The sequence below is a fragment of the Copadichromis virginalis genome, linkage group LG10 (assembly GCF_057382275.1).
Source record: "Copadichromis virginalis isolate Kocher_CV1m ecotype Utaka linkage group LG10, C_Virginalis_male_GT1.1, whole genome shotgun sequence".
Classification (NCBI taxonomy): Eukaryota; Metazoa; Chordata; class Actinopteri; order Cichliformes; family Cichlidae; genus Copadichromis; species Copadichromis virginalis.
The window spans coordinates 16393577-16404386 of record NC_140627.1 but is presented as its reverse complement, the minus strand read 5'-3'; the positions used below and the strand labels follow the sequence as shown (position 1 = coordinate 16404386).

The following is a 10810-nucleotide window of genomic DNA, read 5'->3' as shown; positions in this document are numbered from 1 at the left end:
AAGTGCAGCAAATGTGACTGTAAATTAATCACTTGAACAATCAGTGTGATCAAATTCTTATAAGATGCCACCTTGAGATTTGGAAAATTGTGAAAACCACTTGTTGCAACACAGGATGAGTGCCAGTGCACAACAGAGAGGATTGGAACAAGATGAACGGGGCTCCTCCTACACAACCTTTCTAATAACCTGCAGAGCAGAAGAGATGCAACACAGATAAACTGGAGGTTAACCTTACTTGAGGAAGTAACGCTGGCCAGTCGGTGTTTTGGCCATTTCCCAACCTCGGGGGAGTGGCATGTCATCGGGTATGATTGGTGTTGCTGCTACATCTGCTGCTTGAGTGGAGAGGGAGTTGACAGGAAGGGAAGCAGGGGAGGAATGGGCGCGGACGTGATGAGGAGCCTGGGAGCCGCACACACCTCCATCTGAACTGGCCTGACGAGAAACAAGCAGGGTTAACAACTCTGTCACGAAACCACAAACGGCAATCAGAAACATAAACCGACCGGATGGACAACAAGATCTGGAAGGAAACCAGAGTGAGCACTAAGAGGAAGAAGATTTAAACCGGTCATGTTCAAACTCAAGTGCTACGCAGTGCTGTGCACAGTACTAGTGTTGCTTTCCACACAGTTGTCCCGATGTTACTGCTGATCAAGTCTGACACACTGCAAGAATTCTCATGTTTGAGTCACATCTACAAATATAAGAAACCGTTTAAGGAGGTATGACTGATGATTGTGAAATAAATCAGAGTGTTATGCAATTTTAAATGATAAAGATGACAGGTGCTTTGTAGTCACAAGAAAATCCAAATGTTTCTCCCTGTGGCTTCTGTGAATCGCACCAATACCTTTATAACATATAACAATCTTCTTACAGCTGCTCCATCTCACCCTGTTCCTCTGTCACACCAGCCCTCTGGAACTCCTCCTTCAATGCATCTACAAACTTCCTCTTTTCCTCCTGCCTGGCATCTCCATCAACATCTCAGCCTTGCCTCTCTAACTTTGTCTCTATTTCTCCACTCATTTCTAATCTTCTCCATCCTGGTCACTCCCAAAGAAAATCTTAGCATCTTCACTTCTGCCACCTCCAGCAAACTAACATGGTAGAGTTAAGGACATATCTGAAACACTTTAAATATACAAAAACAAGGCGAATCTTTAACAGATACAGTCATTTAAGGTTTTATGCATAAAGTGAAATCCTCGTCAACTTACAGTTATAGATTCAAAGTTGGTAAATTCCTACCTTTGATAATTTTGCAGTGTAACTTACAATCTAAAAAAAAAAAAAAAAAAAAAAGCAGCCACTTTTGCATAAACCTGAAAACGTCGAGCAGGTCAGACATAGGGAGCCGTGCATCATTTTGCAGCACAGCTGAACTGTTTACTGTGGCCAGAAGGACTACAAATATAAGACAGCTAACACAACAGGTTAAAACTCTGTGTAAGAGTAGGAATTATACAATCATCAGTCAACTCATATCATTTTCTTAGAGTCTCAACACAAAATACTGAACTCGGCAGGCATTCGGCAATGAGAAAAATGGGAAAAAAATCCAATAACCTCAGTAAGACAGTCAGTCAGGACAGACACTGTTTTGAACCCTTCTTTTTTTAAAGAGCAATATTTTACACTTGTATTATGAAGCGGCAGTCTGCGATAGCTGGCTGACATTTCTAAGACGTCTCGTTTTGACACTTAGATAAACAGATGAAAGCATCAGGAAGATGGAAGCAGCAGGAAGTGTTTGGTGTTTTTGCACAATAAATTCTCTTAAAGTAAACAACTTCCCTTTAAACCCTAAGCTGCAACCATTTACCACCCATGTGGAAGCAGGGAGGAAAGCAACAAGATTCCCCAGGTCTTATAAAACGTACATGTTAAGCTGTTATTTACCCACAAAACCGCTCCATTTTACTTACTTTTTTATATTTCTAATATTTGTTTTGCATGTGTAAACAAGGAAAAACCTAAAGGATCAGAATGTAATGCATCAGCTCCATGTGTTTCTAAAGTATTCACCCCTCCTCCTGCCTGCTCATACAGAACATGTCGTGTCCCCACTCTGTCGGACTGCAGGTTTTTTGGATTGCTCTGCATCACTGTGGTCACTGCACAGCTGTGATTTGCCATGAGTGTAAGAGTGTAATGCAGAGTCGGCTCTGTAAGCCTGCATGGTGAGAGAACAGCGGCTGTTTTTAGTACTTGTCTGGAGTGGCCCCGGGGATCCGGCTGTCTGAAGAAGGAGTCCGGCAGCTTTCTCATCCTCATGGGGAGAGATGAAGGCTGTTTGGCCGCGTTGGGGTTCATCACCGCCGTGAAGAGGGCCTCCAGCTCCGTCTGCGAGTCCCCGCGGACGTGCACGATCTGCTGCCCGGCCGGAGGCGCGCCACGGTGCGCGTCCATGTCGCCAAAAGTTTACTGTCGAAACAAATCTGTCGAAAAAGTGAAATAACGTAAACAAACAAGGAGAGAAACCCCCCCACCGGGCCCGCTGAGACTAGATCCGTCAAAGTGCTGGAGTTATGATCGGATTTGTTTACACTTTTTGCCCACCAAACCCCCCCTCCCCAATCACCACCAACACCACCCCATTTGAACTTTTGCGTCGTTGTGGCTCTTTTCCAATCTCTAATGTCTCGGAAGTAAATCAGATGTGAACAGATTGCCAATCATTCTGTAAAGAAGTCGAAAGATCGCATTTTAAAGCACGGATCTCAGAGCAAACTCAGTCTTAGCGGTGGACAACATGCCTCCCACATACCTTTAAGCAGCCAGACCGTTTCCCCCCTCTCTCTGTATTCCTGCAGAGGAAAAAAATAAGTCGGAGAAATCTCAGCCGGGAAAACAGTCAGGAAGACACCCAGGTTTGACGCAAAGTCTCAGCCGAAAACCTCCCAAAGTAAAAGAATAAACGCATAAATGGAAGCTGGTAGGAGAAGAGTGGTTTCTGCGAGACCTCCAAACTTTTTTTTTTTTCACATCCAGCTTTCAGTCTAGATTCCCGTGATAGTGCGAAGGGGCGGGGTTGCAGGCTTTAAAGCTGCCGCAGTTGCAGGGGAAATACTTCACTCCTAGGACAGACGTGTGAACTATCAATAAGAAGGAACAAAAAACGACTTTGAGTTTTTTTAACACCTCCACTTGGATCATGTGAGTCACTTTCAGCCCTTACAATGGACGGAAATGAGCGTCATTCTACTTTCTGCCTAGATTTTTGATTCCAGTTTGTGCGGTTTTCCAGTGCAGCTGATGAAAGTAGCACAGCGCCAAATGCGGATAAGGAGGGAGGTGGGAAAGAGACAAGCGCAATAATATACTTTCAGGGGATAGGTGGGTGGGGGATCACTTCTTGAGTCCGGGCCTGGGTCTCGTCTGGTTTGGGGGTTGGGTGGGGAAATTGGGAAGTTGTACTGAGAAAACATCCGCCCCTGATGAGGCCAAGCCAGCCGGAGCCTGTTTGTCCCGTGCAGGCACGCAGGACACAGCGCCTGCCTCTAGTGGAAAACACGCGCTACAGTGAGCTCAGAGCTCAGCTGGCCAACAGATTGAATTCAAGAAAAATGTCTTTCTGGACTGCAGTGCGTCCACTAATTCAGTTCAGTATAACCCACCAAAGGCAGCAGCTCACACGGGGGGCGCCCGAGTCTTATATTAGCTAATAAACTTTGACTTGACGACTTATTGATCTGAATAAATGCTTGACTTTTTAATTTTAAAATAGTGAAAAAGTTCGTTTGAACTCATGAAAAATGTAGGCCAATTACCTGATTGAGCTTTAAAAAAAAAAAAAAAAAGTTAAAACAAATAAAGTATTTTTCCATTCTGATTGTTTCTGTAAGCACATTTTTATTTACTTCATAATGTTTTACAGTCAAGCACTGGAGATGTTTTAGGTTTTTTCTGCATCGATCACCTTTTAGAAACCAGTTTGTTTACCTTCAATCCAGTCTGATTAAAACACTGATGGAGTTATTAGGCTGTGTAAAGTTATATATTATCAAAATATATAGTTTGGCTTATATATTGTGTGTCCCCCCCCCCCCCCCCGTTTAGTCATTACTTTAGAGAAGTGTATACAATTTGAGGCCCATTATTTTACCAGTGAAGTACAAAGATAGCAGCATGGTGTAACACATACGTTTACCACTGTGAGCACTAAAGTGCTGTGACGGCCTCCTGTCTGTATACATGGGCAAGTTGCATAAGCTGAAGGTGAAGAAAAGGTCAGCAGACACTTTTCAGACACTCTGCCCTCTCACAGACACTCACAGGCTCAAATATCTGCGAGTCCCACTTTGCTGGCTAAACTGAGTGACCTGCACTGCTTCCATGTGAAATAAAAGTGTAAGAAGTGTAAGTATTAGCCAGGCGAATTAAATGCACTTGATTCACTGATAACCAGTAAGTGCGGGCAACTCTAAAAAAAGCAGATGTTTTTGACAGTTTGCTGGTCTGGACCATTCAGGTATGTTTTAACACTACGCTGCTATCTTCCCAGGAGTGGACGCCCCAGCAAATTCACTCCAAGGTCAGACAGTGAAAGGCTCAGAGGAAGGGTAAAAAACCCCTAGAGCTACATCTCACACTCTACAGACCTCAGTTAGTAGGTTAAATGTTAAAGTTCATGAAGGTATGACTGAAAAAGGCTGAACAAGCATGACTTTTTCGAGGGTTTGCAAGGAAAAATCGTCTTCTGTTTAAAAGAGTATGGTAGCACAGCTTAGGTTTTACAAAGCTGGATCTGAACAAACAATAAGACGTCCTTTGTACAAATTAGCCTAAAATAGAGATATTTGCACATTAGCACAAACACTTCATATTAAAGGTCAAGCGTGGTGGTGGAAGGGTGATGCCGCAGCACCTGGACACCTCATTGAGTCAATCATGAGCTCTATAGATCACGTGAAGCCATCTTTTTGACAGCTAAATTAGGTCAGAAAACAGGACAATAATCCCAAGTACAGCAGCAAATGGCTGAAAAAGAAAATAATCAAAGTGCTGCTGCAAAGTCCAGACCTCATTTTCATTAAAATGCTGTGGTAGGACTTTAAGACAGCTGTGCATATACAAATATCTGCAAACCTCAATGAACAGAAGCAAATAATGGATGAAAATTCCCTCCAAGCAATGTGAGAGACTGTCACACCGAAAGCCTCAAGGTATTGCTGCTAAAGATTGTGTTCTTACTTTTTCACAGCACTGCACAGACTGTTTTTAAATGTTTTAAATGTCAGGCTTAGGACATCACTGTCACTCATATTGAATTTTCATAAAATCAAATTCATGAACTGTTCTAAGCAAGAATAAAGTTACAGGATTGTTTTCAGTCCAGTGTCTGATTATTTTTTTAATTCATACATTAAGATGTTTTCGATTGTTTTATGTGTCTGAGGTTTCAAAGCAGGATGCTTAAAACATTCAGATCAGTGGACCTTACCATAAATGCAATGTAATACACAGCACTACGCATTAGATGGCAGTGTCTCACCTTGACACCTGAAACGTGCAGCGCGTTGGGTTTCACGTCTCATTACTAGACGGAATGTACAAAAGGAGGAGCGAAGATTCGAGGATCGTTTCTCCAGTCTTTTGATTGCTGTCTCAGATCAAATCATCTCCAGATGCGGTTTTTAATCCGCAGCGTTTCTCTGCCAAATCAGCGGGCATGACTACAGCGGTCACGCACAGGCAACTTATCAGGTGCCTATTCACGCCACAAACAAAGCGGGTAAAGAATTGCTCTCAGAGACACAAACTGGTTTGGAAAGACAGGACTTGGCTTTGGAGAGTATTCAAAAACGTTAAAAATGGTTAAGATTGAAACCAGAATAAAAAAAAAAGTGTGAAACGAAAGCAATATAAAACCTATGTGGTGACAGCTGTTGGTTTATTTTTGATTATTTAGGGAATATTCTGGGAAACACATTTTGTCGCTGGTTCACCTCCAGAATGTTAAACAGCTGCGTTTTATGGGAAGTCGTGCGCTGGAACAAAGGAGGTAAAACAGTTGGTTTTAGGTGGATTTTGTTACAGACACAGCCAGGGTAGCTATTTCCCTCTGGAGCTTGTTAAACACAATTATTATTCTCATACATCTCATGTCGGATAAATATCATGCTACAGCTGGTTGGCCTTTCAAAGGCAACAAGCCAGATAATCAGTCAGTCTGGCCACACAAACCAGTAAAGCCACAGAGTGCATGTTTACATTTTGGCTGTTATGATATGGGGCGCCGTTTGTAAAGTGAAACATGCTAAAATTAACGGCAACACTTTTCCACATTTAGCTCAAAACAAGTCATTTTTTACAACATTTAGTAAAATATTTGTAACTTTTCATATTTAAAACAGAATTTTAAATGTTAAATCTAAATGTTAAATATTCAATCTAAATGTTAAATCTAAATATTATATTTAAATCTAAATGTTAAATGTTAAATCTAAATATTATACTTAAATCTAAATCTAAATGTTAAATCTAAATGCTAAATGTTAAATGTTAAATGTTAAATCTAAATGTTTAGGCTAACATGCAAATTTATTGCACGGATCAGCGGAAATACCAAAATAAAAGCATTCCGAAAACCTCCGACGCAAAAGTGTGCCGGTAGTGGTCAGACACGTTCTCACTCCCAAAGCGTAATAATTTTCGCTAGGTGACAAATTGTCAACATTTTATGCTTTCGGGTACCCAACAAGTTCCTAAATTAGGCATCGGAAAAAGGAGAGCACGTGAGAACCATTTGGACTCAATCTACGCATGTTCTTTCATTTTCTAAAAATCGCTTTGGAAAACACTATTTTACGTCATTTAACTGCTAGTAAAGGTTAGGAATAAGGTTATAGTTAGGGATAAGGTTAGGTTTAGGGCTGCAACACATGGCTGGAATTAGGGCTGGGCGATATATCGAGGTTTTTTTTAAAATATCGATATATTTTCATGCGAGATATAAGATGTGACAATATCGTTTATATCGATATAGTCTATGTTACGTTATAATTATACTTGTGGAGCGCAGGTTTGCCTCTCTTTCGTCCACTTTTGTCTCTACGCTGCGTTACTCGGCCTCGCCTCTCCTTCACTGAACACAACTGCCCCTCCGCCATAGCTTCATCTGCAGGCAATGACAAGATGAAAGCGGAAAATCTCCGTTAGCGAGTTACCGCGGATCGCCCCGTGCGTGGGGCTGGACGGCGTCAACGTGTTAGCGAGCTAACCGCTCTAACCGGGCTGCACGGCCTAAAATCCTTTCATTTTCTCAAAACTCGACAGTGCGCCCTATGTATGGATTCTGGTTGTGCTTACTGACCGCGAACCGATTTTATGTGGTACACAGCTCTCAGCAATCTGTCAAAAAATGTTTTAATATGACTTTGCTAAGCTACGGAGCTGCACCGCTTGATGGATTGTCGGATGATTACGGCTACCGAGGAGGAGCCTCGCGGAGTGATACATACTGTGCTTCAACGTAATATTACCATACTGTGGGTGTATAAGGACCACAAATGGCACCTGTTCAGAGACGTGGTGCAGCTGTGAAATCTTGTAAATGACCTCATTAATATTTGGTAAAGTGTTTTGTAAACTTATGAGTGGCTATTATATTGTTGGAGTGAATGCTTTTATTTTGAAAGTCACAGAGCGACAAGGTGCCGTAAATCAAGTGGCGTAAACCATATGGCAGAAGCGCGAGTTTTAATGCACAGAGAGAAGGTGTGCTCTATGGTTAATGGACGGGAATGGGAAAAAGAACGGCTATTAAGGTGCAACACTGAGTCGAAAGCAGTTTCTTAGCACCTGGTTGATGAGGGAACAAGGTTTGTAACAAAGTTTGTCCTGTAGATATGTATTTTGTTGTTTTACGGAGCATATAGCTGCTGACCGCTACTAAGCATAAAGGCTAAGTTTTCACCCACTAGAGGGCGCTAACGTACCTCGTCATGTTTAGGCAGCGATGCAACGATTTCCCTGTTATATGCAATAATTTACAAGTTTTAGTGTTATTTGTTATGTAAGGTAAGGAGAATTAATTTGTGATTAATGAATAAGTCAAAAGGTTAAAGGTAACACACTGTTTGATTTACTAATAGTCTTTTATTCTGTATGTTGTAGCTCTTACGGTGTGTTCACATACACGGCTGTTTAATAAAAGGATTGTGAACCATCAGTTTGAGAGACCATCTTTTCAACCGGGGATGCTACAAATCTGTCTCTTTGTTATTATGCTCAGCGTCTGTTAGTTTACATTTTGACTGCACAATTGTGAGCTTTTTGTTATGCACAAAAAGAACATAGTTTTCTTTTATTTATGGACCATGATTATTTAATAAATGCTGATAATTTATTTTTGAGTAATTTTTTCATGTACATCTACGCTGTATGTAAATAAAAGTGCCCGTGTGACATCTGGGACACAGTGTGACTAAGAACTCTCTTTTTGTTCTTAACTTATGGCTTTAAAAAAAAAAAATTGAGATATATATCTTATATCGCCATCCAGCTAAAAAATATCGAGATATGAATTTTGGGTCATATCGCCCAGCCCTAACTCAAAGACAAGTATCTTTGACAGTGTATATATAGATGTATTATATATAAGAGACAAATATTGTTCGTTTAATATGTTGGCATTACTAAATTTGGCTCAATGCTTACATATATGTATAAAAAGAAAATGTACAAGCTGTGATAACTGTGTCTGATAGAATGAAGAGTAGACTGATATATTAAATAATCCTTTATTGGGTGAGAAAATCAGACCATGTCATAACTGCATTAAGTCATACAGAATAGATATCAGAGCCTTAAACAGGCTGACTTCTGCTAAATGGGTCAAACTGGGAAGAAAGTATACAAACACATAACATCCTTATGTAACACTATAGATCAACTTACCTCTGAATATATAAAGCATATAAACAATTACAGCAATATGATGCAACAAACACAGCAGTGCAACTAATCCAAAATACTCAAAGCTTCATAGAACTGAAACAAACATTTATTTTTAGGTCCATTCTGCTGCTGATACATACTTTAGGTTTCTGAATATTACACTTGTTGCTGCCTTTCATAGTGTGTAACTTGAAGGCCCTGAGTACTCTGAGTACTTTCTCCCACACTGAAAACATTGGAATGATAAAATGATTTGAACATTACCTAATAAGACTGATTCAGAACAGACAATTAGTTATTTTAAACTTTTCTAGCAGTCCTTCACAAACAGGGAACAGTCTGTCTATTCTCTCCATCTGTCAGCTGCTGCTGGCTCTTCCTCCTCTTCCTCACACACTGCTGAGTTTGTCCTGGTGGATCATCAGGGGTGCAAAGCCTCACAGATGATGTGCAGCAGTGGGTCCCTCAGTCTGTCCTCACTCTGGACACTTGCAGTTGTCACACATGGAAATCAAATGTGTGATAAGCTGCAAGTGTAACTTATAAATAGGGCTGGGCGATATGGCCTAAATTATTGCGATATAATTTGAAGCATGTGCGGTAACGATATATATCGCGATATATTCTTTTCTTCTGTATAACATATTTTCCACACTATAAGGCACACTTAAAATCCTTTAATTTTCTCAATTGAAGCTGGAGGATAAACGCCAACTTTTTTTCCACTCGATAAATGTTAACGTGAGGTTAACATTTATCGAGTGGAAAAAAAGTTGGTTTGGATTCCTGTGGTCAGGGACAAATGCAATCGCATAGCAGGATGCTGTACACGGGCTAAACTTCAGTCAGGAGAACAACTGAGATTATTCATCCACAATACAAGGTTAGTTATTAATATACTGCAAAAATATGGGAATAGAACAGCTGCGAGAGAATTCAACATTAATGAATTAATGTTACGGAAGTGGAGGAAGCGCAATGTTTGGCTTTCCCCATATTTCAAAAGTGCTTCATCTCTGTGCTATGACTGTCACCCGGCAGATGATAATGGTTGTAGTCGCTTCGATGCTTTGTACCTCAGGCTCATCAGAGACAATCGTATCTAGACAATTGTAATTTCAGTGACTGAATTATTGCCGGTCATTCGTACATTTACTTTATTATATAAAATGTAGAATATATATATACTGGAAGTGCTGGGTCTACAAGTCTGGCCTAAGTCTTCGGTCAGAAAGACTGCAGCAGTCCAGGAGTTTAGTTCACCGTCTTTAATGAAGCTTCACAGAAGATATGCACTTATAATTGTGGCAGGTGCAGTATCGGTGACTATAAGCATGGTTGTCTGGAAACAGAAACAGGTAATACTATAATTAGCAGGGTCAAAGATAACTAAGCAACAATCAGAACACATCATTTACTCAGACACAGCAATATTTTACAATGTCCACAAGGGGTCGCCGTAAGACCAGAAGTTGGCTAAATAGCACATATCTTCCCAGTTGCTAGTACTAAGGCAAGCATGTGGCAAGCTAACAACAGCTAAACTAAACAATAAACAACAGAAAAATCCTTTAACCGCGGGATATAATCATTGGGGGAGATTCTGGCCACTGGTATTAACTTAGTGCTAGTTAATTAAATAATTAAATAAACCTACTAACGTGGTAGCAGTGTACTGAGGCATAACTTTAGCTTAAACATACACAAACAACTATAACTATTATCATACCAGTTAACCTGTCAAAGGTAATAACACTTACAGTCTCATTAACGCACACGGAATCACACAAACTGCGATGCAACTGTATGGAAGAAATATAGTATCATCAGAATTCAAGTATTTTTAGACATTGAATTTATTTCTTCCATACTACTGCCATGCTCTGCTGCTGCTTTTCGT

The 10810-nt window shown here is 40.6% G+C and overlaps 1 protein-coding gene across 2 annotated transcripts in view; it reads right to left on the bottom strand.

Moving 5' to 3' along the window:
• LOC146700155 (transcriptional coactivator YAP1-like) overlaps positions 1–3347 on the bottom strand; it is a 9513-nt gene extending 6166 nt beyond the window's left edge. Inside the window, exons 1-3 of one of the 2 annotated variants that reach the window (XM_085470239.1) lie at positions 2777–3347; positions 2218–2447; positions 239–438 (exon numbers count right to left, since the gene is read on the bottom strand). In XM_085470239.1, the coding sequence (XP_085326365.1) occupies positions 239–438; positions 2218–2418 (401 nt within the window). In that variant the 5' untranslated portion in view covers positions 2419–2447; positions 2777–3347. The remainder of the gene's footprint in view (positions 1–238; positions 439–2217; positions 2448–2776) is intronic. The other variant, XM_085470240.1, reaches the window with a different exon arrangement.
• Between the last annotated feature and the right edge of the window lie 7463 nt (positions 3348–10810).